The sequence below is a fragment of the Acomys minous genome, assembly GCF_964271855.1.
Source record: "Acomys minous genome assembly, chromosome: 9".
Classification (NCBI taxonomy): Eukaryota; Metazoa; Chordata; class Mammalia; order Rodentia; family Muridae; genus Acomys; species Acomys minous.
In genome coordinates this window covers 30,987,135-31,013,173 of record NC_140490.1, presented here as the reverse complement: position 1 = coordinate 31,013,173, position 26,039 = coordinate 30,987,135, and the positions used below count along the sequence as shown (strand labels likewise).

At 47.8% G+C, this 26,039-nt stretch overlaps 1 protein-coding gene across 2 annotated transcripts in view; it reads left to right on the top strand.

The window, feature by feature from the left end:
- PTPRG (protein tyrosine phosphatase receptor type G) overlaps positions 1-26,039 on the top strand; it is a 685,241-nt gene that overhangs the window by 585,933 nt on the left and 73,269 nt on the right. For both annotated transcript variants that reach the window (XM_084795413.1, XM_084795412.1), the window contains exons 9-12: positions 4,420-4,604; positions 7,557-7,665; positions 12,935-12,984; positions 14,568-15,336. In XM_084795413.1, the coding sequence (XP_084651539.1) occupies positions 4,420-4,604; positions 7,557-7,665; positions 12,935-12,984; positions 14,568-15,336 (1,113 nt within the window). The remainder of the gene's footprint in view (positions 1-4,419; positions 4,605-7,556; positions 7,666-12,934; positions 12,985-14,567; positions 15,337-26,039) is intronic.

Genomic DNA, 26,039 nt, shown 5'->3' with positions numbered 1-26,039 from the left:
CTCCAGGTGCCATCAGCTTGCTTGCCGCTCAGGTGCGTGTGCATGCCAGGCAGTGTACAGAACGGGACCAAAGAGGCACCAGCCGCACCTCACTCCAGTGGGGGAGGCAGATTGTTCCAGATAATCAGTGAAGCGGCAACGTTATTCAGGGTGAGTGCTGTGAAGGGTCTAAGCTCTGTGGAGAGAGAGGCTGCCTGTGAGCTGTCCTGAGGGGTTGGAGTCCATGCTGAGAAAAAAAACACGCCTGTTCCCCTTCATCGTGTCAACCTCACCCACCACCACATTTTGTATAAGACCGAATAGAGAATGTTAATATCTTTAAACAGGACAAAAAAAAAAAAGATCAAAGTCTGGGACCCACAGAAGTCATCCACAACTGAAAGTTGGCATCAGTGTGGCATTCTCCCAGGCACAGCCACACTCACTCACATGCCCACATGCCCTCTGCAGTTTTTGTGCTTTGAAGACAAGAGAGACCACATGACTTGCGAAGCCAAAAATATTTTCTCTCTGCCCTTTTTATAGCTAAGGATGGCAGACTCTATTCTCAGTCCTTCTAGTACAGTGGTCTGCAAAGGCCTCTTCCACATCAGGCCCGCTGCACCCTGCTCTTCAGCATCCCACTGTCTTGGAAGATGAAAAAACTTGTTTAGGAATAGAGAGCAGAAAAAAAAAATGTCTGCTCTTGTCACATTCTCTTCAGCTAGGGCCAATGTGAGAGGACTCCTTGGTCAACGTCTTGCTACCTCTGGCCTGGTTTTGGGGAATCTAGCAGATGCCTTTCCTGGCAGCTGGCCCTGTACCCAACACTGTAGGTACAATCTACTGACAGCATCATTAGCTTACCTTAACTTACCAATGCCTGTGTGTCGGGTCCCAGCCCATGGGAAAAATCGAATCAGGGTTCACCTGAAAGAGGGAGTGGGGATTGAAAGTAGGATACAGAGACTCGAGAAATAATGAATCAAGTCAGGAAATTTCTGATCAAGATTCACTTTATTGCTGACTAGCAGGATCATATATAGGGCAAGGTCAATAGGATCTATTCTTATCTCACTCACCCTAGCCCCCGGGCAAGAATGCAATAGCCTAAATCGCTCCCTGTAGAACCTCCTAGTTCTCTGAGTAGTTCCTTGTAAGAACTTCCTGGATCCTCTGGGTGGTTCCAAGTTGAGACTTCTCTACTTCTTTCAAAGGTAAATAGTCCAAGGATAGCCTAGAACACAAGACCTCGTGGTGAGGTAAAGGTCAGCAACTCGAAGGTCACAGCACACAGCCTAAGCACAGGATTTCTGACATGGCAGAATTTGTCATGGGTCCCCACACCTGTGTCCTTGTTGGCTTGTTTGGGGGGTTGACTTATTTGGCTTTGATTCATTCTGGTTCTGAGACAGGGTCTCACTGTGTTGCTTCAGCCTAGTGTCAGGTCTGAGAACCTCCTGAGCACCTCTGCTATTGTTGGCATGCATCACCAAATCCAGCCCCTCTTTATTTTTTTTTCCCTATATCAAATTATGTGTAATCCTCTTTCACATAGGCAAGAAGGGATAGATAATCTATCAGACGTTGGATCCTAGAATGTTTGCAATGGTTGTCTGTGGTTACAATGACATTTAAGGTGAATCTTTTAACTTTCTTCTTACATTTTTACTAACATATATGTGTGTATATATGTATATATGAATTGTCTTAATCTGCATAGAAAAGCCTGGCCATTTTCATTTCGAAAAATAAATAAAGATGGTGCATCCGCATGTGGGTGCTAAGATTATTTATGTGGTCATGATGTAACTGCTGGATAGATGTGGCCCTGACAGCTCACCACTAAATTGCAGCAGGGGAGGGAAATGGCTTCGGAAAAACATAAGGAAAATAAGAACATGGTAGGAGGTGAGAGATGTGGCAGTTAGGTGGACTATAAGAATAATTAGAAGATGTGGTGTATAGAATATTCCCAATATATAAACCTGGCCCCATTGCCAATGTTAAGAAGGATGGAGCTGTGGATCTTTGCTGGTTTCTTTTTTTCCTCCCTTTGTGCTGCTTTCTGGAGAAAAAGCAGCTTAGTAAATTGGACTATTAAAAAAAAAACAGTGCCTTGTCGCCCCCTAGTGTCCTTCTTCTGTTATGTCACCTTTGGCCCTGCCAACAGTCTTCATAGTCTTTGTTTGAAGCCTCTGCTCCGAAGGCCAATGCATGGCAGCTTGGTGCCCAACCCTGGGGATAGGGGGTGTTCTAAAGGGCAGTAAGGATGCCTCATTGATCCCCACTTCTTCCTGCTGACGCCACACAAAACATCTCTCTCCATCAGAGGCAAAGGAGCCTCTTGCCAGGCAAGGGTGATGTCCCTTCTATAGCTTCAGCCAAAGCCAGCTGTGTCTCTGCAGCATTAGGTTTGGGAGTCTGGGTCAGGAAAAGAGGTGTTGTGTGTTTCTTGGTGGCTTCTGGAAGGTTCTGTGCCATTCCCAAACCTGACTGCTCTAGTGCGCTCACCTTTCATTTCGCTCCTATACCCCACTCCCACTACCTGACATCTCAGTTTTGCATTCTGTTCGTTCTGGAACTTGCCACTCTCCTAGTCACAGTCCTAATGTGCAGATAATGCTATGTACACCTCTAAATAGGTGTTGGGACCCCTGCTTCATGTGGGGGATGTGGGGGTGGGGAAATGGGGGGATGGGTGCATAGGAGTCTTTCTCAGAACAACTCCATCTGGCCATTCAGGGCTCAGATTATTTTCAGTGGTTTTTAGGGGCTTCTGAAAGAAAGGCCAGACTTTTTATCTGGTCCCCCAGGCTTCTCAGTCCAGTTGTATCCGTCTTTTCACTGGCCTTGGCCCCACTTGATGGTCCTGATCAGACCCTAGAATGCTGCTCCTGTGCCCCTTCCCCAACCTCCACCCACCAAGCCGACTTGGCTCGGCTCTCAGTTGACAGTGCCTTCCTCGAGGGAGTCAGCCCATGGTGGAATAGCATCCTTCTCTGAACTGCTTCTGCGGGACAGTGAAGTTCTCCTTCCTGACATCTGTTCGGTCCTTGTGTGCCACATCAGCCTTGCGTGGGTGGTTTCTTCCAAAATCATCATGTCCCCTTGGAGACTGAGGGAAATGGGCCCTGCGGAGACATTTGTTTGTGTCTAGAGACATGTTTGGCTCTCACAGAGAGGAGAGGGTGGCATTCTAGACCATATGGTCACTGGACAGTACAGGGCAAACACTTGCCCCACTCACTGCTCTACAGGCTGCTCCAGAGCTCCCAATACTGTGGCAAGCCAGCCCTAGACAGATGTAGCTCCGTTGTGTCTCCTAAAGCTTTTCAGCTACAAGCATGGAAAGGCAGACTAACCTGCCTGACTCCCAAGTCAGGGTAACCACCCAGGGTACTGACAGGTCAGAAGAAGCCGTCATTCTGTGGGTACCTTTGCTTTAAAATGATTTAAAGACAACTTGCATTTATATTTTAATCTGTTTGTAATAAAATGTCATCTGCGACTTTAGTTCGTTAGATGGCCATCCAGTCAAATGTCCTGGCTTCTTCAAAGAGTCCGTCCTGAGGAAAAGTCAGAGGAGAAAGCTTCATTCACAGAGAGTAACACGAGGAGGGTAGCCATAAGTAGTCCTCAGGACAAGGGGACGAATTTGATTATGGACATTATCTGAGATAATCCTCCTGGCTCAGGGTGTGCTTTCTTAGGTAGATTATGGCAATGAGGTTAGATGAGAAAATGTTCTTGCTTGTAAAAGTTGCAGGACAGAGTATTTAGGGCTGAAGTATAGAGTGTCTCCTTAGCTAAAAAAAAACCTGGAGTATGTGTGTATGTGTGTGTGTGTGTAGGTGTGTAGGGGACAGTATGGTGGCACATGACTGAAATCCCAAGACTTAGGGGATTAAGGCAGTATTACCATAACTTTGGGGCTAGTCTGAATTATATAGCAAGACTATGTCTTTAAAAAAAACACAGCTGGGGGAGATGGCTCAGTTGGCAAAGTGCTTGCCTTGCAATCATAAGGACCTGAGTTTGATCTCCAGAGCCCATATTTAAAAGAAAAAAAAAGCTATGTGTAAAATAAAATTCTAGTACATGTGACCTTAGCACTGAGTAGGTGGCCTGTTCTTGGAAAGTTCGGGGCCACTAAGAAACACTGTATTTAAAAAAAAAAAAAGACTTCTGAGAAATGACACCCAACATTATCACCCTCCTTCACACTTTTACTCCTGTGGCAGCATGCGTGTATGCACCTGCACCTGTGTACAGGCACGTACTAAATGGATGAATATGTAAATAAATAAAGTGAGGACAGAGAGCTGCTGCCGAAGAGTGCTAATAGGACTTGAGTACAGGACCATTTCCTGAGGTTAAGGGGCACACATTTGAGTGGCAGGTAGTGCTGGTGCCCTTCAGTCATTCCTGTGTCTTCAGTCTGCAGCTCTCCGCCCATCCACATGAAGGTGCAGCCCCTGAACCAGACCGCACTTCAGGTCTCCTGGAGCCAACCAGAAACCATCTACCACCCGCCCATCATGAACTACATGATCTCCTATAGCTGGACCAAGAATGAGGATGAGAAGGAGAAGACGTTCACTAAGGACAGCGACAAGGACTTGGTAAGGGCGCCTTGGACTGAGTCCAGGTGCATGCTCCCCTCACGGCACCTAGGGGCCATATCTCCTCCTACAGAGAGACAGGAAGCTGTGGTAAGAGGATCTTTAGAAGCTGGCAGGCCAGCTAGCCTGCTGTACACAGCAGTGAGCAACAAGACTGTGTCTCAAGCAAGACGGAAAGCAAGGACCACCTCTGCTATGGCATATGGACCCCCATACTCACACACTCACACACGTGCCCCCACCCCCACCCACAGAGAAACAAGCCCCTTTCTTCTGATCATGTTTTTTACAGTGTAAGGTGTGTTATGTAAGAGCCCTGCAGGCCATGGCACTCGGAGAACACTGTGTGAATATTAACCTCTTCGTGACCTCCTTCTGCTCCCACCTCCTCATTTTTTCTGCCGCAACTATGCCTGCTGCTGTCCACAGTCCCCACCATCTCTTTTTGTCTCATGTGTCAGCACACACCCTCATTGCCCACTGGACTCCGAGGGCCAGGGCCAGACTCCTAGTCTGTTGTAGATGCTGTGACATAGCTCACCTCACTTGGACCACACAGACTGAAGTCAACATCTCTTTTTAAGGTTTATGTAAATGTCTATCACCGGACGCCGAGCCAGACCTTTGGAGCGTCTCCTTCTGGTAGCTTATGATCTTCCCTCGTCATCACAAACCCTCTGACAGGCACTATTCTTTAAGGCTTTATTTACCCAGAAACTCAAAGTGATACATTTGGGTTTGAAAGCCTTGCTGCTTTATTGTTAATCAAAGGAGGCCCCGGAATAATGAAGCCAGTAATTGTAATATGCACATTAAAAAATGCTTCAGCTCTGAGTGGGACGCTTAATGACTTACAACTTCCTCTCCCCGCCCCCAATAGAAAGTCCTCAGGCCCCATTCTATCAGCTATAGACTACTGCTTTTCATATTCCTTTAGATGAACAGTCTTTTACTTCCATTTCCATTTGTATTTTCAGTTCCCCCCACTAGACATTGTTATCTGGGTCACATTAGGGAACAGGGGGCTCCATGGAACAAGGGAAGGAGCTCTTGAAAGGCAGCCAAGGTTACCGTGCGCTTGGACCTTTCTCTTTTCTCACTGGAAGACCATCAGGCATCTCTCCCCCCACTGCAGTCAAGCTTACGTTAATCAGCAGAAACCATCTAGGCGTTTCCTCTGTTTCTTGTTCTAAGAGGAGAACAATTGAATATGCAGAGATTAAATAGACCCCAGCTTGGGGTGAATTCTTCTAAGTTCCCCCATAGATGGAGTGAAGATTTTACTCAGGATGGAAAGTGGGGGCAGGGGTAGGGACCAAGGCATACATTGGACTCAGAGCACATTCCTTTTTATAAGAATTTCTAGAGGCTTTTTTTTTTCCCTTTTGAGACACAAAATTAATTTCTTACTTCTGCCACACATGTTGAGAGTGCTGACTCAGGACAACTTTTGGTCACCACGAGGCGTTTTCCAGCCTGCATCTCTTAGTCCATGTCTTCATCACAAGCCTGTGGGTGGTGGTCACTGCTTTTTCTAAGAGAAATGCTCGGGGCCTGTAGCTCAGTGACATGACCTTAACCCCCTGTTCCCGTCAGGAAGTTGTTCCCAGTTGTAGCAGTCAGGCTTGCCCACAGTCATGTGCTAGCTAGACTATGGTCTAGAGGTTTCCCGGTGCTGTACAAGGGGAACCTCTTGGTAGTTCAGTTCAGACTGGCCCAGAGTACACATGCCTGCAAGGAGACCCAGAGTCCATCAGAGGGGCCCTCTGGAGACCACTGGCGCTAACTGCTCCTGTCTCCAGAAGCAATACCGCCTGTTCTGTAGGTATGTTCCATTTCCTCAGTATGAAAGGCTGTTGTGATGAAGCATCAAGGAATGGTGACCCAGGTGAGGCTGATGATATCTGGTGACAGTTAACATTTTTTTTTTCTAGAAAGAGACAGACAGTAAAGATTTTTTAGCCTTTCATATATAGGACACATAGTATGTCATAACTTCTTAACCTTGTTTGGGTGAAGGTATACAGAATACACACACACACACACACACACACACACACACACACACACACACACACACACACACACCAATGGCTGTGCAGTAAAACTTTATTTATAATAACAGATGGCCTGCCATTTCTAGCATGCATGCTATAGCTTGCTGACCCTTGCTACTGCCAGCTTCAGTATTCCTATGAGCAGAGTTTGTATGGCCTGTGTTACACACCACTGTGAGGTGACTTACAGCATCCACACAGCACAGTTAAAGTAGCAGAAGCTACTTTGAGCAAATATGTCAGAGTCACACAGCCAGAGTAGTGTGACAAAGTTACATCTTATAACTCTATTGATTTTATTCTTTGTAAGGAAGCCTTAAGACAACAAGAAAAAGGAGAAAAAGAAGAAAACCATATAAGCAGAGAATTTGTTGATTTTTCTAAAGTCAATGTGGCCTGGAGATCTTTAATTTACTAACTGTGGAGGCTGTTGTGGATAGTAATTACAGTCTCTAAGGTTTAGCGATTATGACAAGAGTCCAGGCTTCGAGACCAAGAAGCTGAAGCCATGTCCTAGGCCGTGGACCCCTGCTGGTATTTCTGCAGTGCTGAAAATGGGTTCTCAAAGTTATTTCTAAGCAGACTTTGTCACCAGAGAAAGCCCGAGGTTGGGACTTCCTGGATGCCTAGGTTTATTCTCAGGCACACCACATCTCCAAGTTTTCAAAACTCACTCAGTAGCTGGGCCATGGTGGCACACTCCTGTAATCCAAGCACTTGGGAGGCAGAGGCTCCCTGTGATCTCTGTGAGTTCAAGGACAGCCTGGTCTACAAAGCAAGACCAGGACAGCCAAGGCTACACAGAGAAATACTGTCTCGAAAAACAAACAAACAAACAGCAACAACAACTACAAAAAACCCCCAGCCCACTCAGTGTTTCTGTCTTCCCCTACAGAAAGCGATCATTAGCCACGTCTCACCCGATAGCCTTTACCTGTTCCGCGTGCAGGCTGTGTGCCGGAATGACATGCGCAGTGACTTCAGCCAGACCATGCTTTTCCAAGGTGAGTCTGGTCACCCTCTTCATGCCACCCGATGTGCCTCAAGCTGCCTGTCTCTTCAGGGACTTGGCAAGAAGGAAAGCAACTTGGTCCACATAGGATGTAAGCCATATCCAGTGAGCTCCAGTCCGTCTTTGGGGTCGGAGGTTTCAGAGGCCAGAAGAGGAGAGGGAAAGCTGTGTTTGTAGCATTTTATTGATACTTTCCACCGTTGCCTCCTCCTTAAGGGTGTGTCAGATGGAGCTGTCTCCTGAGTCATGTTATAGCCTCTTCCTTAGATGCTACCATGACTGATCTTCACTGCCTTTTAAGAACTAGAGCCCAAGACACCACATTTGTCCTTCCAATTCGTAAGCCACACAGACAAGTCTGTGTGTGCAGAGTCCCTAAGGTCCCCAGTCTGGAGATCTGTGTTCCATGCTGACTTGGGGCTCTGTAGGAAGATCTGGAGCCAAACTGAGGGTGATGCAAATGGAACATTGCTGTGTTACATTTTAATGGAGTTTTTGTCTTAAAAAAGGCTAGGTCTGTATCAAGATTCCATGAAGGAAGTATTGGAATTTTAACTTTTTTTTTTTTTTAAATCTTCATGTACATGCACCACACACATGCAGTACCCACAGAGGCCAGAGGAGGGCAGAAGATACCCTGAAAGTGCTGTCACAGTTGTAAGCTGCCATGTAGGAGCCAAACCCAACTCCTCTCTGCAAGAGCAACAAGTGCTTTGAACAGCTGAGCCAGCTCTGGCTCCGGGAACATTAGAACCTTAGCTGGGCTGAAGCTCAGCGGAACATGCCCTTAGCATACACAAGGCTGAGTTCACGCTCTAGAAATAACGAGAGGGTGCATGCAGTCAGTCTCACCTGCCCCAGTCGAATCCTGATACTGGTGTGATTTACAGAAACCAGCAGTCAGACCTGGGCCTTAGTTTGTGAAGCCGGTTTCGTAACAGACACCAAATCCACTGTGAAACTGAACACAGGGCTTCCACTGACTCAAGCAGCCTGCTTCTTCAGGGCCTCTGCTTTCCTGACTATAAAACAAAGAGTCTGTTCACCAGGCCACTCACTATGACCCCATTTTCGTTTGCTGTGTCATTTTGTGACACAGTGTCACTGGGGCATAGGTGACGACACTCAACTGACTCTTCACTTTTGTGGATCCGATTAAACATCTGGGCTTTCCCCCTGGAAACTGCCAGGGGTGTGGATAAAATTACAGCTCCTATAAAAGCACGTGGGCAGTTGAACCAGCAGCATCTGCGAGGCCTGAGAGCTATGCACATCCGTAAGGCCTCCTCAGGCCAACCACCTCCGAATCTTGGCAGTGGGGCCCCGGAATGTGAGTTCTCGCAAGATGGTCCTGGAGCCTGGGGAGCACATATTAAGTACTGAAGAATGCCAGACTGGAGCTGGGCTCTGCGGGGAGGGCACTGGGTGCAAGTCCCGGCTGCCAGTCATCAGCTATGCTGTGCTGAGAACACAAGTTGCCTGTCTTCTGAAGGCTGCTGATGGCCACTCCAAAAACTGGTAGCATTTACAGGCCTATCCGTGGGGCCACTGTACACTAACACCAAATGATCCACGTTAAATGATTAGCATAGCATATATCACAGCACTGTGAACCAACAATATCTTATGCCTAGACTTTACCAGTTGAACGTCCTAACCCAGACGTGGTGACATCCAAATGTTCCAGGGTCCAAAATCATTTGATCATCATGTCAGTGTTCTAAAGTAGATTTGATAGGGGGCGGGGGGAAGTAATAGTAAACCCAGGGAGGAAGTCCTCCAGCAAGGATTTCTTCCAAGGAACCATGGCATTGAAAAATTCTTCGCTAATAATTTCATCCTTACTTTAAAAGCTAACTGAAACTTGCCATTTCTGCATGCCTTTCGTGAATAAGTCCATGTCCACACAAATCCAGAATGTATCATTTCATGTGTTGGGCCAGGACTTCCAGCCGTGCCATGGTCTGTGTGAGGCCAGGGGAAAGAGAGGGTAGATGACACTAGGAACCTGCTGCGGCCAGGCGTGGGAACTTCAGACCCATAAACCATGGTTAGGCCTGGGCCCGGAGCCGGGAGCTGCAGTGTTGCCTCTTTTGATTAATAGCCCTGCGTGGCCTGGCCTCTGCATGGACTCTGAAAAAAGTAAAGGTTTATAATATAATGCAATTCTAAAAAGGCCCCATCAGCTAGAAATTCAAGTGAGGGAGCATTTTAAATGTCTAGTCAAGGTGTCTTGTTGAAAGTGTCCCCTGGTGTTCCCCTGCACGGTCTCTGGACAGGAGTTGAGTTGACTCCTTGTGTATACTACATTTGTCCTCGTGTGTTTATAAAGGAACGGGTCCTTTGGTCACAGCCCCCCCCCCCCATCATGGCTCAGGGAGTTTTCCCACAACACCCATGGAAGCCCTGTGCCAACTTGCATGCTTGTCAAGGTTTGCCCACTGCCCTTTTCTACCCGGCCTTTTCTTACTGCTTAGGAACAAGAAAGAGCAAAGTGTAAAATTCACCACCCACTCAGACTCAAGTTTTAAGAAAGAAAACTAGAACCTTGAGAATTCCAGGGATGTTTTCTCCATAGTAACTGTTTTTTAAGAAATAAGTATACATCAGATTTGGGAGCTCGGCAACCCACGTGCTGCATGTAGTATATATAGTGTTTATAAGAATATTTATGATCTGTGTCATGTACCAAAGCGTTGGGCTGGTGAGGTACCCTGCTGGTAAAGACACCTTGTCCCCACACCCCTAGACCTGAGTTTGATCGTCAAGGGCCCACATGGTGGAAGGAGAAAATTTACTCCAGAAAGTTGAACTCTGACCTCAAAGCACATACCCAGGACACACACTCACATGCTGAAACATGCACTGGTACACACAGGCACATACAACAAGTGCATAAGAGACTAATAAATATACTTAGCCCCCATGATATGTGTATTAGCAGTTCTAACAGCAAGAGACATAGCATGGCTCCTAGTTACAGAGTCTCTGCTTTGGCTGTTTGACGCTAACATCATAAGTGAGAGCCAATCGTGTAAGGGTTTGGTTTGCTTGCTTATTTTGTTGTTGGGAGCACATGGTTTGGGTTGGCTTGGCTTTACAAACAGGGAAATTATGCTCCGAGTGCAGGGAATTTGAGATCATTCTCAGCTACTGAACGGAGCCCTGTGTTCTTACTCCGAGGCCCTCTGGCTCATCGACAGCAGTGGACCACCCCAGAGTACACGTCACTCACTGCACCAAGTCTTACACCTTGAGAGCAGGCCTGATAGGCAGCTGTGCCAGCCACTGCACAGTGCTTGGCAGCCAGTCATAGGACAGGGCTTCTGGAGTCTTCTCTCTGAGCATAAAACTCCCTAGGCAGATCGTCCCTCAGGATGGCCAGAAAGAACTAAAATATGTCAGTGGGAATCAGTTATAGTCTTATATGCTTGTGACAACTTTCTATGGTCCTGGAGCTGCTGTGATTGCTGAGGGTTGAGCAGCATAGCAGTTGTGTTACTCACCATGTTAACGGGCATTTTTTGTAAAGTTCTGATGCTATGTGTCTAGGAGACGGGTCTTTAGCTTTTAGAATGCCCTTGCTTTATCAAGCACAAAAAGGGTTGCTATATTTTTTTTTATAAGTTATGGTGTCTAGCATTATTCAGGAGCCGGTGTCCCTCCGCAGATGAATGACTAAACAAATGTGATAGAGGCACACAAGAGAATATTAGGGAGCATTTAAAAAAATAAAGAAATTCTGGCCCATGCCTGTATTACAGGGGTGACCTTTAAGGACATTATGCTAAGTGAGACGCTCCAGTCACAGAAATACAAATGTGCATGATTACATCTGCATGCAGTATCAAGAGTACTCACACACGGAAGTAGGAACCCCACCCTGGTTCCCAGGGATCATGGAAGGAATGCGTTGGTGGGTATGTGTACCCAGGGCTTCATTTCCCAAGAAGAGGACATTCTGAAGAGAGATGGTGGGAGGCCAGCTCCATGGCAAAGCGAACAGACTGAAGGATTACTGGGGCAGACACTAACAGTGGCTAACATGGTAAACTTTATATTCTTTGCCTCTTCATACGACTTGGTAGATGCCGAAGTCACATTGCTTAAGAATACCACCTGGGAGAGCAGAGCTACAAGAAGTGAACGCCAGACAGGGTGATGTGCACTGAAGATAAAAACCCATGTGACTATGTAAAGCGTATGCTAGAGACTATCAGACGCAAGACGTAACAGAGTACATGACAGTACAAGAAACAGCGAAAGAGTTCATTTAAGATAAACTATAGGGCTGGCCAGAAAGATGGCGCTTCAACTATCGTTGAAGTTCTGCCTCAGTTAAACAGAGCTGTCATAATTACAGTTTTTAAACAAATTGTTTGCGACAGGGACAGTTTATAAAGGCGCCTACAGCCAGACCTGAGGAGCTGGGGTCAGGTCTCAGGACCCAGTGTTGAAGTGAGAGAACCCTCCACAAAGTTGTCCTCAGGTCTTCACAACCCCATCCACCCCACCTCCCCACACCACCCCCAGCCTTCTAATAAATACATGCATGCATGTAATAAAAATTTAGAAAATGGTAAACCGTCGTAAGTTGAAGAAGAATATGAAGGAGAATCACTGAAAAGATAAGAAATGGTGCCCAAAGGGGCTAGTAGAGGAAAAATAGTGGACGGATACAACCCCATTTAAATAAGTTTAAAAAACAAACAAACATGAAACTCAGAAACCAAACAGCACTTGAAAGTGCATCTTAATGTGAGTGCTGCCTACATAGGTATTAGATGTAAAAATAAATCGACTGACCACTTGAATCCTGGACATCATACTATTGTTAAAGTTCTGTCTCAGCAAAACAAAACTATAACAATTACAATTTTAAACTAATTGTTCGCAAACAGTTGGCTAGATCCCTGATCATTGGAACATGTCAGCGTGACTCAGAATATGGTGAAGGGGTTGGAAAGTGTACAAAGGAATATTTTTGTTTGTTTGTTTGTTTTCGAGACAGTGTTTCTCTCTGTAGCCTTGGCTGTCCTAGACTCACTCTGTAGACCAGGCTGGCCTTAAACTCACAGTGATCCTCCTGCCTCGGCCTCCAGAGTTCTGGGATTAAAGATGTGTGCCACCACGCCCAGTTTACAAAGGAATATTTTGTGATATGAAAATTAGGTGTGGTTTCATGTGTCCATAGTGGGGTTTTATTGAAAGCACATCTGAATACTATGTGTTGTTTACATTATAACTTCTTTGTTTCTCAGCTAATACTACCCGAATATTCCAAGGGACCAGGATTGTGAAAACAGGAGTGGTAAGTGAAAAACAGTGGATGATGCTCCATCACAGGTGTTAACTTGGATGCAGTTAAAGCTCTTACCACACGGTGTCAGTATAATGTTGTTGAACTGTCCACAGAGCAGTTCAGAGACATAGACATTTTGCTATATAATTTAGTGTGTTATGCAGCAATATTAGTGGCTCCTGATGTATAATTTTGTCAAAATAGGAATCTTTCAGATCTGTAATTATGTATTATACCTGGAATCAAATGATTCAGGAGTTAAAACGTCCAGAACCGTTCACTCACCTTATGCTAAAATCCAGAGGTTGTCACCCATAGCTACTACCAAAAGGTTACCTGTTGTGGGGATAATTGTAGCCTGAAACCCACTAAGCACATCCCAGCTTTCAGACATGGGTTATTCTGCTTGAATCTCCAAATAGCTCAGGGTGATAGTGCCCTTACTCCCTCCCATTTGACAGGCAAAGAAACTGAGGCTTGGTGAGTTAAAGTAAGGGGCCCCTCATCACACAGAGCAGGGCAAGGAGTCAACTCAAAGCTGGGCTGTAGGGCTTTTCTGTTGATGTTCAGTAGTGAGCTTCAGAACACGTGGCTATCCTTCACTGCAGGGCTTTCCCTGTGAAACTGGACAATGTCCCAAAATGTGATTTGTTCTGATTATGGTTTTATACTTGCATAAGTGAGAAGATACAATTGTGGGTTCTCCACACCTGCTTCTAAGTGTCTCTCCCAGGACACTTGCTGGTTTGGGTAGATGATGTCTTCCACAAACAGCCCCATCACTCTGCTCCGGCGTGCTGTGAAGAAAGGATGAGCTGAGATTTGCCCACAGGCAGCCCTGCACATTTAATAAGCTCCCTGTCATCTCCGTGCCTCCATTTCCTCACCCATAGAGAGGGCAGCCTGGCAAGCCCTGGCACAGAGGCTGTTGCCCTGAATGCTGCAGTCTGCAAAGGCAGACGTTGTCCTGTGGAGAAGGGCAGAAACTCGGAAAGGCTCTGGGCTGCCTTTAACCTGAAGCTGCAGAGACAGGCAGGCGCTTACGTCTTAGGTGTGGCTACTGCCTCTGATGCTGCCCACTGCCAGCCTGGCTCTGTTGACTGCCTCGCTGTGTGAGAGTGGAGTAACCTCCATCTTCTGGTTTTCCACATCTCAGAGCTAGGCAGTTCACCAGCAGAAATTGACTTGAAGCATTGACATCTGTTTCTCACCACACCCACCCACCCACCCACCCCCACCCCCCCCACCCCCCCGCATTGCCAAACCCTCCAATAGTGGGCTGATCTGTTCATCTTATGACTTACCCATTGCTTGTCTTTGAAAAAGCACTTTTAGTGCTTCTATCTAGCCCAACCCTGAACCACATCAGTGAAAAGCTGATTTTGACACACTAGTTGATGTTTAAATTCAAAGTAGCTGTACAGCCACTGGAATAAGATATGTTTACCTTGGACCAGCCATGGTCAGCTCTTCACACTTTAGCTTATGAAAACCCACAGAGAGAAGACTGGGTCACCTTGATTCTTGGTTACTGATATTGCTCTACCATTCTCTTTTGCTCCCTTTCTCCACACCCTGGGTGGCTCTTCCAGCCGACGGCTTCTCCTGCCTCTTCAGCAGACATGGCCCCCATCAGCTCCGGCTCTTCTACTTGGACATCCTCCGGCATCCCCTTCTCATTTGTCTCCATGGCGACTGGGATGGGTCCTTCCTCCAGTGGTAGCCAAGCTACTGTGGCCTCTGTGGTTACTAGCACACTGTTGGCAGGCCTGGGCTTCGGTGGTGGTGGCATCTCCTCCTTCCCCAGTACTGTGTGGCCCACGCGCCTTCCTACTGCGGCGGCAGCCAGCAAGCAGGCCGGCAGGCCGGTCCTTGCCACTACAGAGGCCTTGGCTTCCTCTGCGCCAGATGGTGACTCTGCACCTACCAAGGACGGCGAGGGTGCAGAGGAAGGGGAGAAGGAGGAGAAAAGTGAGAGTGAGGATGGTGAACGGGAACATGAGGAGGAGGAGAAGGATTCTGAGAAGAAAGAGAAGAGCGAGGGGACCGGGACAGCCGCAGAGAGGAACCGGACTGCACCTGCCCCCACCCCTTCTTCCCCCCACAGGACTGCAGAGGAGGGAGGACATGAGACTATACCTGGGCGCAGGCAGGACCACTCTGCCCCTGCAACAGACCAGCCTGGCCATGTTGGCCCAGGCTTGGATCCCAGTGAGGATGCAGCCACCCAAGTGCCCCCAACAGCCACAGAGGAACACTATTCAGGGAGTGATCCCAGGAGGCCCGAAATGCCATCTAAAAAGCCTATGTCCCGAGGGGACCGATTTTCTGAGGATAGCAAATTCATCACTGTTAACCCAGGTAAGTGGTGCTGGTCCACATTGGAAGGTCTGGGGGTGCTGTGAACAGGCCAGACCTAGTTCTGAAAGTTGGGGAGTAGAGGAGTAAGGCCTGGGGTTCTGTGTGTCCCTGGTATGTCTGTGCCTGCAGTCACGTCTTCCTGCTTCATCGTGAGATGCATTTCCTCGCTGGAACAAGTCTTTCTTCTCTGTCTTTGCTTCAGAAGATCTCAATGGAGAAAGTGGGCACTGGTTCTAAGAGGTTTGCCCACTCTGGTTGTACCCCTGGGTTGGGGGGAAGGGAGCATACCTGAAGGAAAGTAAATTGCTTGCCTCAAAAGCATGCAGTTTGAACCCCAAACCTTTTTTTTTTTTTAAGGCAAGCAGGTTACATGCACTGGCAGTCAGGCAGATCCTGGGGCTCATTGGCCAGATGGCTTATCTTACTTTGTGAGTTTCATTCAGCAAGAGACCCTGTCTCCAGAAGCTAAGATGGATGGCTCTTGAACAACTACATACAAAGTTGTCCTCAGGTCTTCTTCACATACATGTGCACATGGTACACAAGCTTGAGCCCCCACCCCGCCACACACACACACACACACACAGTTTTTATTTCTTTAGCACTCATTAAACACAAACACAGCCATTTCTAGGTAGCCGTTGTTGTGCTAGGCATGGGGCTGGATAACCAGTCAGGGGAGCCCCTTGCCTGCATCCTGGAATGGTGGGGTTGACAGAAAGATGACTGACAGAAAATGGCCTGTGCATATTCCAAGGAGTTAGGTAGCAGGGACTTTGGAAAAAAAATTTTTTGGTAGGTTAGGAAACTACCCAACCGGGGTGGGTTTTTTTGTTTGTTTGTTTGTTTTGGGGGGGGAGGCAGTTCGAGACAGGGTTTATCTGTATTAGCCTTGGCTGTCCTGGACTTACTTTGTAGACCAGGCTGGCCTCGAACTCACAGCGATCCGTCTGCCTGTGCCTCCCGAGCTCTGGGATTAAAGGCATGCACCACCACACCCAGCTCAACTGGGGTGTTTGATTGTTGAATGAGTCATGGAACTCCAATGAGGATGTTATGGCTGACAGTTGTGGGGAGGATAGAGACCCACCTTAAGTGAGAAAAGGCAACATGTCCAGTTAGGGGAGTTCTGGTCCTCGTTATCCATGGGCAAGGCTGGATGTCCTCAAACCATCTCCAGCCACAAGAACTCCTCCATTCCTAGCTGGGGAAGCAGGTGTGGCTAGTTCATCCTCCACTTACTGTGATGCTCAGTAGCCATGTTTTCCCTCAGTCACAGGCTCAGATCTCAATGAGCCATCCTGACGGGGCTGTGGCATGAGGGGCTGCTACTGTTGTGAGGGCTTTTCTTAATAAGAAATCCTTCGTGTTGCCAGACTGCAAGACGTTTAGCAACAATGTTTTTTTCATTGAAGCTGTTGTGGAGTTATGAGTGAAGAAAAAAAAAAGGCAACTGGTAAATATTTATTTGCTTTTGCACTTGTAAACATTAAAATTCATCTAAAGCTGAGATCTCGTATGTTGAGATACAACTTAGAATACATTTTCATGTTTTGAATTACTTTCCCTTAAAGCTGCTATGAACTAATTTTTTTCTAAGTAGGGGTCTCCCATGGCTGTCCTTGGGTATGGGGCAGTTTGGCAGAAAGGCATGGCAGCCTGGCATAGATGAGGGAAACATGAGACCATTGATGAAACTGCTCTGGTGTGAGCCAGACATGCCCTCTGAGAAAATGCTGTGTAAACGTTGAATTTCTTGCACTTCAGTATAATAAAGAAATGAGGCACTCCTTCCCGCTGGGGACCAGGCTCTCGGCTAGGCATTAGGAAGAGCTGTTGTTGATGGAGGCTTCTGTTCTCCCAGGGGTCCATGCTCATGGGGAAGGCTTAGGATATCCCAGAAAACAAGCACATGGCCTTAAATAGCATTTGCACAGAGACCAATGTGGGGAGTTAGCTACTCACAGATGCATGGAAGAACATTCTAGGCTGCTGGACTGGCAGGGTGAGTGATCCTAAACTAAGAATGAGTTTGGATGGGGTGAGAAGCTCTCCGTGGACCTGGACCACAGAAAAGGGGGAGCAGTGATAAGGGTGGAGTTGGACACTGAGGAAGCCAAGATTGTGAAGGGAGCATAACTAGGCTGAGGGTTAATGGCAAACCAGGGAGGTAGATACTAGCAAGAGGAGTCGCTTGGACCCTTAACTTTTCATCAAGAACACTTACCTGTGCATAGTGGTGTGGGTAGTGGCCATGCGGCTTGGGCCAGTGTGTTTCCCCTTTAAGACAAAGGATGGAGTTGACTGAGTGGACTCAGCCTGCGTCTCAGAACTATTTCTTTCTCCAAGCTTCTGAAAACAGTGTCTGCTGTGTGTGCTTAGACTGGGAATGTTCATAGCTTGAGAGGCTGTAAGTGTGGGCTCTGTGACTGATTCCGGTAAGAGGAGATGGGAGGTGGACCCCAGATTCCAGGGAAAGGAGAAAGAGAGAAAACCTTGGGACTCCCAAGTCCAGCTTCCATCCCTCCGGCATCAGGGAACATTTAGAGTTTGGCGACAGCAGCTTTTGGACTCAGTAGGTCCACTGCCTCCCCCGCACCGCCCGCCCCCCCATTCACCTGACCCTCAAGCCAGTTTCTGTCCAGTGACCCATCTGTAGAGCGCCAGTGATGACTGCCCTCAGTCTGTGCAGATGACAGCACTGATAAAGTGGCTTGTCTTATTAGTGCTAAGGAGGGACCGCCAGCAGCAAATGCCACGTAGCAATGGGAACTTTGAAGAGGCACCGGAAGGTCTATTTTGCAATCTGAATGAACATTAAAGAGCAGGCTCCCTGACTACCTGGAGTTACAATGACCTAACAAAGTTTTGGTAATGTAGCTAAACTGACGGGATAACGGTTTACCATACCAAAAGCCACAGTCTCCACCCCCAGCACTGTGTACACCATACAGGCATGGTGGCACATACCCATAACCCAGCACTCAGGAGTCGAGACAACAAGATCCAAAAATCAAGGTCATCATTTACTGCACAGTAAGTTGAAGGCCAGCTTGGGAGACATGAGCGCCATCCACCTCAGGACCATTCATCTGCCCTACGATCTCTGTAGTCAGAGCAGGAAGGGCCACTTCTCCCCTAAAGCCACAGAGATAGTTCTGAATTTCTGGCAATTTGAATTTAAAAGTGATTCTTCATTACAATCACGAGTCGCAAACTCTGGGGAGAGACTAAGTCCTAAGTAGTTTTCACAGGCCACACTCCTCAGCCTTACAAAGCAGCCGTGGACAGTATGCCACTGAGAGGCTGTGACTGTGCCAGTTCCATTTATAAAACAGGCGGTGAGCCTGATTCGGCCCACAATATGTCATTTTCTGGCCTCTAGTATAAAATACAGGAATATGTATGTCTGTTGTTTAATAAAAAAATTCAAATAACTGGGGGGTAGGGCAGCAAAGCCTCATCAGTACCTAGACCCCAAAATTTCATTCCTTCTCCATCCCACCACGTCCTCCATCTGGCCCTTGCAGCTTTGGTTTGGTTTTGTTTCAAGTGCAATAACCACAATTTTTATGTTAGAGACTGATCTTAGAGACTTTAGCTATACATTTGTTTATTCCACAGTTATAGTTTCTTCAGATAAAGTAAAAAAAAAGTCATAGAATCAGTCTTCAGCCTGAAATATCAACAATACCTAAAGTGAGCAAAATGTGTTACACAAAGGCCTTGCTTAGAGTCCTTCTATGATGGTGACGTGGTTGTACGTGCCACAAGGGTACCTTTGTACTGTTTCCTAGGGAGAGAGAAAGAAATCCCGTGGAAGTGGTAGTAAACTCAAACTTGCAGAAATCAGTCGAGGCACTTAGCGAGAGGGAAGGAGGCAGGTACTGCAAGGAGAGCCGAGGACCACAGAGAACTCCAGAGCGCCTACCTTTCCTCAGTGTGGCCATCTCCGCACTCACCGTTATCACTGCAAACTCCTTGTGAACCAGAAATCCTAGTTTCTGTGCAGGGTGCCCCAGTTTTTTAATCTTAAAAACGATTTGCTTTGGCATATGCCAAACTACATTATGTTCCTGGGCCAAGTAGGACCGCCACCCCTGGGGTGGCAACTGAGGTCATCGGTCACTCTACTGGCTGTGGTGCTGGGGTCTGGAGGTGTGTTTGTCCCCCACTAAACCTTTCCCTAGCTTGCTTTAGCACCCAGGCAGCTTCTGGATAAGCACTACATGGAAATGAGTCTTCCTTAGGAGCCACGGCCTGTGACGTGGAGGCAGATTAGAAGCCAGCTGATGGAGTTACTGGGTAATGTGGAGGAACAGCGTGCCCTAGCAGAAGTAATTCAGAGTGCACGTCACCTGCAAGCTCGTCAGTTAGGGCAAGGCTTGTCTATGTTTGTCTCCTTAGGGGAGGGAAAGGCTGTTTTCAAGTCACACCCTGCTTAGAACCTGCTACTGTCTCTTCAGGTCTGCCCTGAGCTAGGTGCTTGAAGGTCAAGGGCTGGTGACACACTGCAAGACGCATATATCTGTGGCTTGGTGTTATATGACCCATGAGATGTGTATACAGAAGGGGACATAGGTGGTTTCTGAGCTGAGCCACAGTGTGTGTGTCGGGGGGGGGGCACTGAGATCTAAACACCCCACTCCTGTGAGGAAGTGTGAAGAACCTCAAGCGCCAAGGGACCCAACTTTTTAAAAAGTCAGTTATTGAAATATCAACATCCTGGGTTCACATTTGCTCCTTGTGAACACTGCCTGTGTTGGGACCACTTTCCTATGCCACTCACCCTAAAGAACTCCCTTGAGGACTTTGCTGTCACAGTTACCGGCACAGTTTGGTAGTTAGGTGGTGTTAAGGAGCATGTCCAGGTCACAGCGTGTGGTGCGACCAGGCCCAAGGCAGGCTGTGTTAGTCCAAGGTGCAAGGCGTAGTCTTCATGGTGCTTCTGGGCCTCCTGTGGGTTCTGGCTCCCGGAGTGAGCCCAGAGCAAGCAGCGGGAGGTGATGGCAGATGAAATAGGACATGAGCATCACAATGTGCGTTCTTCGGAAGCCGCCAGCTCGAACAGAAGTTCTCAGGCAGGTGTTCTGCCCTCCCTGCAGGGCCGTGGAAACTGGGTTGTGCTGGCAGGGAGTGGAATCCTTCTTCTATTAGGAAAGACTCAGAGGAGGCTGCAGGGGAACAGCACACACAGCCCTACAGCGAGGGATATCTGGCCCCAAGTGTCAACCATGCCAGGGCCGGCAGACCTGCCTGAAGCATTCTTACTGAGTTTCTTTTGAAGGAAGATTACCTGGGTGGGTGGGGGGGCGGGGAGACTAGAGGAGAGTCATTGATTTTTTTTTTAAGGCAAAAACCCGTAAAAATGGCTCAGCCACTAAAGGTGCCTGCCATCAAGACAGACAGCTTAATGTCCTCTGGCAGGACACATGGTAGAAGGGGAAAACCATCTCTCACAAGTTGCCCTCTGACCTTCATGCTGACAGATACATTACACACACGCGCATGCGCACATGCAAACACACAAATATAATATTTTTGAAATCTTAGTATCAGAGCAACTTGTCCTGGTTAAAGAAGAAGCCAGGAATACGATAGTGAACTCTTCGAAGGTTAGGACCGATGTAGTACACTTCATTTAAAATACATGACACAAGATGCTTGTAGAGATGCCACGAGTAATGTTCAACCACAACTACCTCAGGCTATTTCCCTGTGGGAGCTGGGCCCTGCACATTTCTTTGCCATTTCCCTGCATAGCATGGTACATCCCAGCTCTGGTTAAGCCTAAAGCAATGTTCTGGCTGCCAAACGTGGTTTAGTTTCCCCTAAAAAACTATCTGACCCCTCAGTTGTTTCTCCTTACACACTACATGCGATCTTTGATCTTGGAAAGTTTGTGCAACTCTTTCTGTGAAAAAAAAACAAACCCTGAGAAGGAGGATGGAGTCAGGATGGGGTGGGGGAGGGGTGGACTTTTGTCTTCCAACCAATTTTAGGACCACATGGTGGTTCCGGTGTCCTTCCTGCTGTCCCTGATGGGCGGTCCACTTGCTTCCATGTCTTGGCTACTGTGTACGTAGTGTGGCTCTAAGCCACAATGGTGGCTCAACAGTCCTGGTCCCAGTCTGGTGGGGTGGGACTAGCTGTATTGGTGAGGCTTTGAATTATATTTGAAATGGCTAAGCATCCTCAACATTCCAAGCTCTGCCAGAGGTAACAGAGCATCCTTTGATTGTCACAGTCTGATAAAACAGGCGTTTGTGGGGTGGGGGTGGAGTGTGGTTCCTGAGCACTCTGGGCATGGGCACAAGTGGAGACAAATGGTACCCTAGTGTACTTCACACATGTCATTGGAAACACAGAGCCAGGCCTTGTTATGGCAGAATGGGAGGGAGAGAGAGAGAGAGCGAAACGGGAGGGGATGAGGGAGGGGGGAGAGAGAGACAGAAGGGAATGGGAAGGAGGGAGAGAGAAAGACTGAGACTAATGTGAAAAACCAAACCCTAAGAAGGCGGATGGAATTGAGGTGAGGTGGGGCGGGCAGGATGTTTGATGTACAATGGCTTCTGCCTGCAACTAGCTTCAGGGCATTGTGGTTCACAACCGTGAGCAATTGGTTCACTGCAGCAATAATGAAGGCAACCTCAGGGCTCCAGGAAGATAAAGAAAAGAGGTTACCATACCACAGTATTTTAAAGATTATGATGATGATGATATAATATGTCAGTAAATATGTGGAGAAATCGGGATTGGTTTTATATTGTTACAGAGACAATAACATGGGACAGTTGTTGGGAGAGATGGAAATAAAAACACCATAAGGACTCAGTAATTGCACATCTGGGTGTGCATCCCAAAGAGTTCCCAGTAGGAGCTTGAGGCATCTGCACACTGTGAGTTCATAGCTACACTGTTCACACCAGAGCCAAGATGTAGAAGCTACTGGAAGGCCCATCCGTGAAGGAAGGAAGGAAGGAACAAATGTACCATTATGGAGGCTTGGAAAGGGATTTCTGGGGCGGGGATGGGGAGTGGGAGGGAGCAGAAGGAAGCCTTGCCATGCACATACCCTGGATACGGCTTTCAGGACATTACGTTAAGTGAAATAAGGCAGCAACTAATACAGATCCTATGTGATTCCTATGCAAGTTCTAGACCTACCAGCTCCTCTATGGAACAGGAACTGGAAGAACGGCATGGAAGGACATGCTCAATACGTACAGTTACATCTTTGTAAGACCAAAATGTTGGGGAGACGTGCTTCCCAACAGTGTTAATACATGTAAACATACCAAACCCTACTTGTATATTTACTGTATGCTTAGAAATGTTTAAAATGGTAAGTTTTTATGTTATGTGCTCACACTCACACACATACACACACACAGAGAGAGAGAGAGAGAGAGAGAGAGAGAGAGGGAGAGAGGCCCCCACCTTTATTCACAGTGGGTGGTTTTTAATAAGGGTGTCACTTGTGTTACTCTCTGAAAAAGAAAGGAACCCTTTCCCCCATCCAGGGGACTGATCTGGTCTTAGTTGTGACAGCACCAGAGTTCCTGACCTGTGGCTGGAGTTGAGCCCTTCCAAGAGGCAGAAAGTACTTCAGCTGGGTCCGTCTGATGTCTCTGTGCCTGTAGCATTTATAGTACATTGTACTCGTTTTTATTTGCTTCTACTGGGATGAGAGCCAAGCCAGTAAAAGGCAAGCAGCATTAATTCAGTGATGACATATGCCACTGAAAACTGTTTTTCTTTTCTTTTTTTGAATTAAAAAAAAAAAAAAAAAAAACAGAATGAAGGCACTGTACTCAGTTGCTGCTGGATGCAAGGAAACGAATTCCGGGAAGAAGCGGGGTCGCTTTGCTTTCCCTGCCTCCCTTCTTCAGATGCCCAGAGCATGTTAGCCAGTGGCTCAGTTTCATTTGGAAGGTGGTTCTCCAGCAAGTACATCCCTTGAACCTGGGACCCTCCTCTGTGTGAGGCAGGATTGCTGGCTGCAGCCACTTGTGCCCTTGGTCCAAAGCAGCTTTGCAAGCGTGCAAGGTGGACATGCACAGGCTCTGGGCTCGGAATGGCCCCACTCCTGCTTCAGTCGTGTTACTCGGCTCCCTCTGGAAAGTCTTCAGTGAGTTTAGAACAAGGGACCCTATGGTTTCATTTGCATGTAGCTAGTGAGTTATCCAGACGTAACAATGTCAGCTCACATGGGTCATCTTTGAAATCCTTGTACCTCCAATAGAGGATGTCATTACCTGCCGGCCTTTAGTAGAGGAAAGTCCAGTGGCTGGGGCTACCAGTTTTTTTGCTCAAAGCTACACATGAACCTGTCAGTTCATAGCCAGGTCTACCTGAACTGAGGTCCAGGACCTTGCTGTCAGGCACACTGCCCATTGTCACGGTTCTGATGTTAAAAACAACACTTACTATGGGAGAAAAAGATGACAACTGCATGCTTTTATTCCAGGAAGTTCTAATTGTCCCATTTGACTGTTAGTAATAATATCTTACTCTAAAAAAGGTGAACTTTTATCATAAACTTCATGTATAGGAAACACACAGCATATCTAGGCTGGTACTGAGTCCTCAGACAGCCACTGGGGGACCTGAGGCAGATGCCCACAGATACTGGGGAACTCCTGGTGCATCCTTGTCTTCAAAGTCATGGGGAAGGTCTTGGGGATCTGGTGCCAGCCTGGGTGGGGTGCTGTGTGTTCTCGGTATGTCCTAGCAGCTCATTCCTCCACTGGGGCCACAGACTGAGTCAACAACTGCACAACTGTCTTCCTGAAGAAGAAAGAATGCGGTGGGTCTCCCCTGGAGGCCCGCTCTGAGGCTCCGGTGTTTTACAGGCAGACTGTGGCAGGCAGGTAGGCAGACCCATGTGCTCATGTTCCAACAATAGCATGGCCTCTGTTTAGAACACAGTGGACCTGGCAAACTTATCTTCACCCTTCAGATCCTGCCCCAAACTTTCCTTCCCTGGGCAGTGTGAGTGCCAGCCTTGGATATTCCCCGCCCCCCCCCCTCCACACACCTCCTCCCCTTGCACCACATTAGTTACATCCAAATTAGTTCATCCAAGGCCTGCCTTTCTCCCTAACTTATCATCTAGGCAGAGGGTGCTCCCAGCTGAGGAGGAGCCACCCTCCCCACCCCCATCCTCACACACATCCCTGCTCTCTGGAAGTGTGTCTGGCAAATGGATCTATCAAGAAGGCTTTCCATGAGCATCGAAGTACCACCAGGAGCTTTGGTCAGTGGCATTCATTGCCTGCCTGTCTTTTCTTGAGTGATCCAGGGAGAAATTTTGGGCTCCCCCTCTCTCCGGAGCCTGGGCCTAAAACTAAACACACCAGAGGAAACCCAGCAAAATGCACTGCATCACATAGGAGCGCATCCCATGGCCAAGAAGCTTGCTTCTTTAAATATCTGCTCCCAAGGCCCATTATTAATTGCTTGCTTGGGCCACCTTTCTCCCTTGGAAATGCAGCCTGGTCATTTAGTCTGTGCTGCCAAGGGACATTTCTGGCATAGCAGTGTGCTAGCCTCATTTTTGCCAAGCAGGTGAGATCCTTAGCTGTGCAGCAGCCCTGTCGTGTCCAGGGTCTTCCTGCAGAGATTAGCGTTAACCTTGTCACTGCCTGCCTCTTTGACAGCCTCTGTATCTGGGCTGCCCTGGGCTGCCTCTGTGTCTCACTTGCAGCCCTAGCCATTCCCAGACACCTGCCCCAGAGTTCAAGAGAGACTCCACTGTCCTCTTAAACCATCTGGAGATCTCTGAAGATACTAGATGCTAGAAGAAAGATCTGCTGGGGTAAGAAGTAGTGGATGACCTGGGAGAACTCCACCAGTTGGCAGATTTGTCCAATTAACCCTGAGGCTGCAGCTGCCATTCAGAGGGGCAGGAGTGTGCAGGGAGCAAGAGAGGTTGCTTCCCTGTCCTCAGTTGTGTGGGCTTTTGAAAAGATTGAGGTGATGACATGAAAGGCAAAGCAGCCCCTCTGGGGCTCTGAATGACAGGCAATGACAGGCAGAGCCCATCTACGAGGCGTTAGCATCTTTGTTTTTATTGGGCCCTAGATAAAGGAGGGATAAGACCACCACTGTTCTAACTTGTGTCGCACGCCCACTCTAGCCAGTGGAGCAGGGAGCCTCATTTGGGTGGATGACTGGCCATGGCTGTGTCCTTTAGGGACAGGGGGTTTCCCACAGCAGAACCTGCTCATCCCAATAAGACAGAGCAGTGAGTGAGGAGTAGGCAACACCAGAGACCGCTGGAGTCCCAACCAGCTGTCCTGGTCCCTGCCTTCAGGGGACCCTTCTCTCTTCCTTCCTGGGCCCTGAGTGGTATTTCCAAATGCATCCAAAGTTCTCTGTGGCTTGAAAACGTCCTTGGAGTAAAACAGAAGTCTGTCTCCTGCAGAGCTTTCCTTAGAAATATCTTGAATCTCAGCGGGGGCGGTGGTGCATGCTTTTAATCCCAGCACTCAGGAGGCAGAAGCAGGTGGATTAATGTGAGTTTGAGGCTAGCCTGGTCTACAAAGTGAGTCCAGGACAGCCAGGGCTACACAGAGAAACCCTCTCTGGAGAAACCAAAAGAAAAAAAAAAAAGAAAGAAAGAAAGAAAGAAAGAAAGAAAAAGAAACTGGTAAATCACCATCTGACCACTAGAGGGCGCCACGTGCACAAGAGGCAGT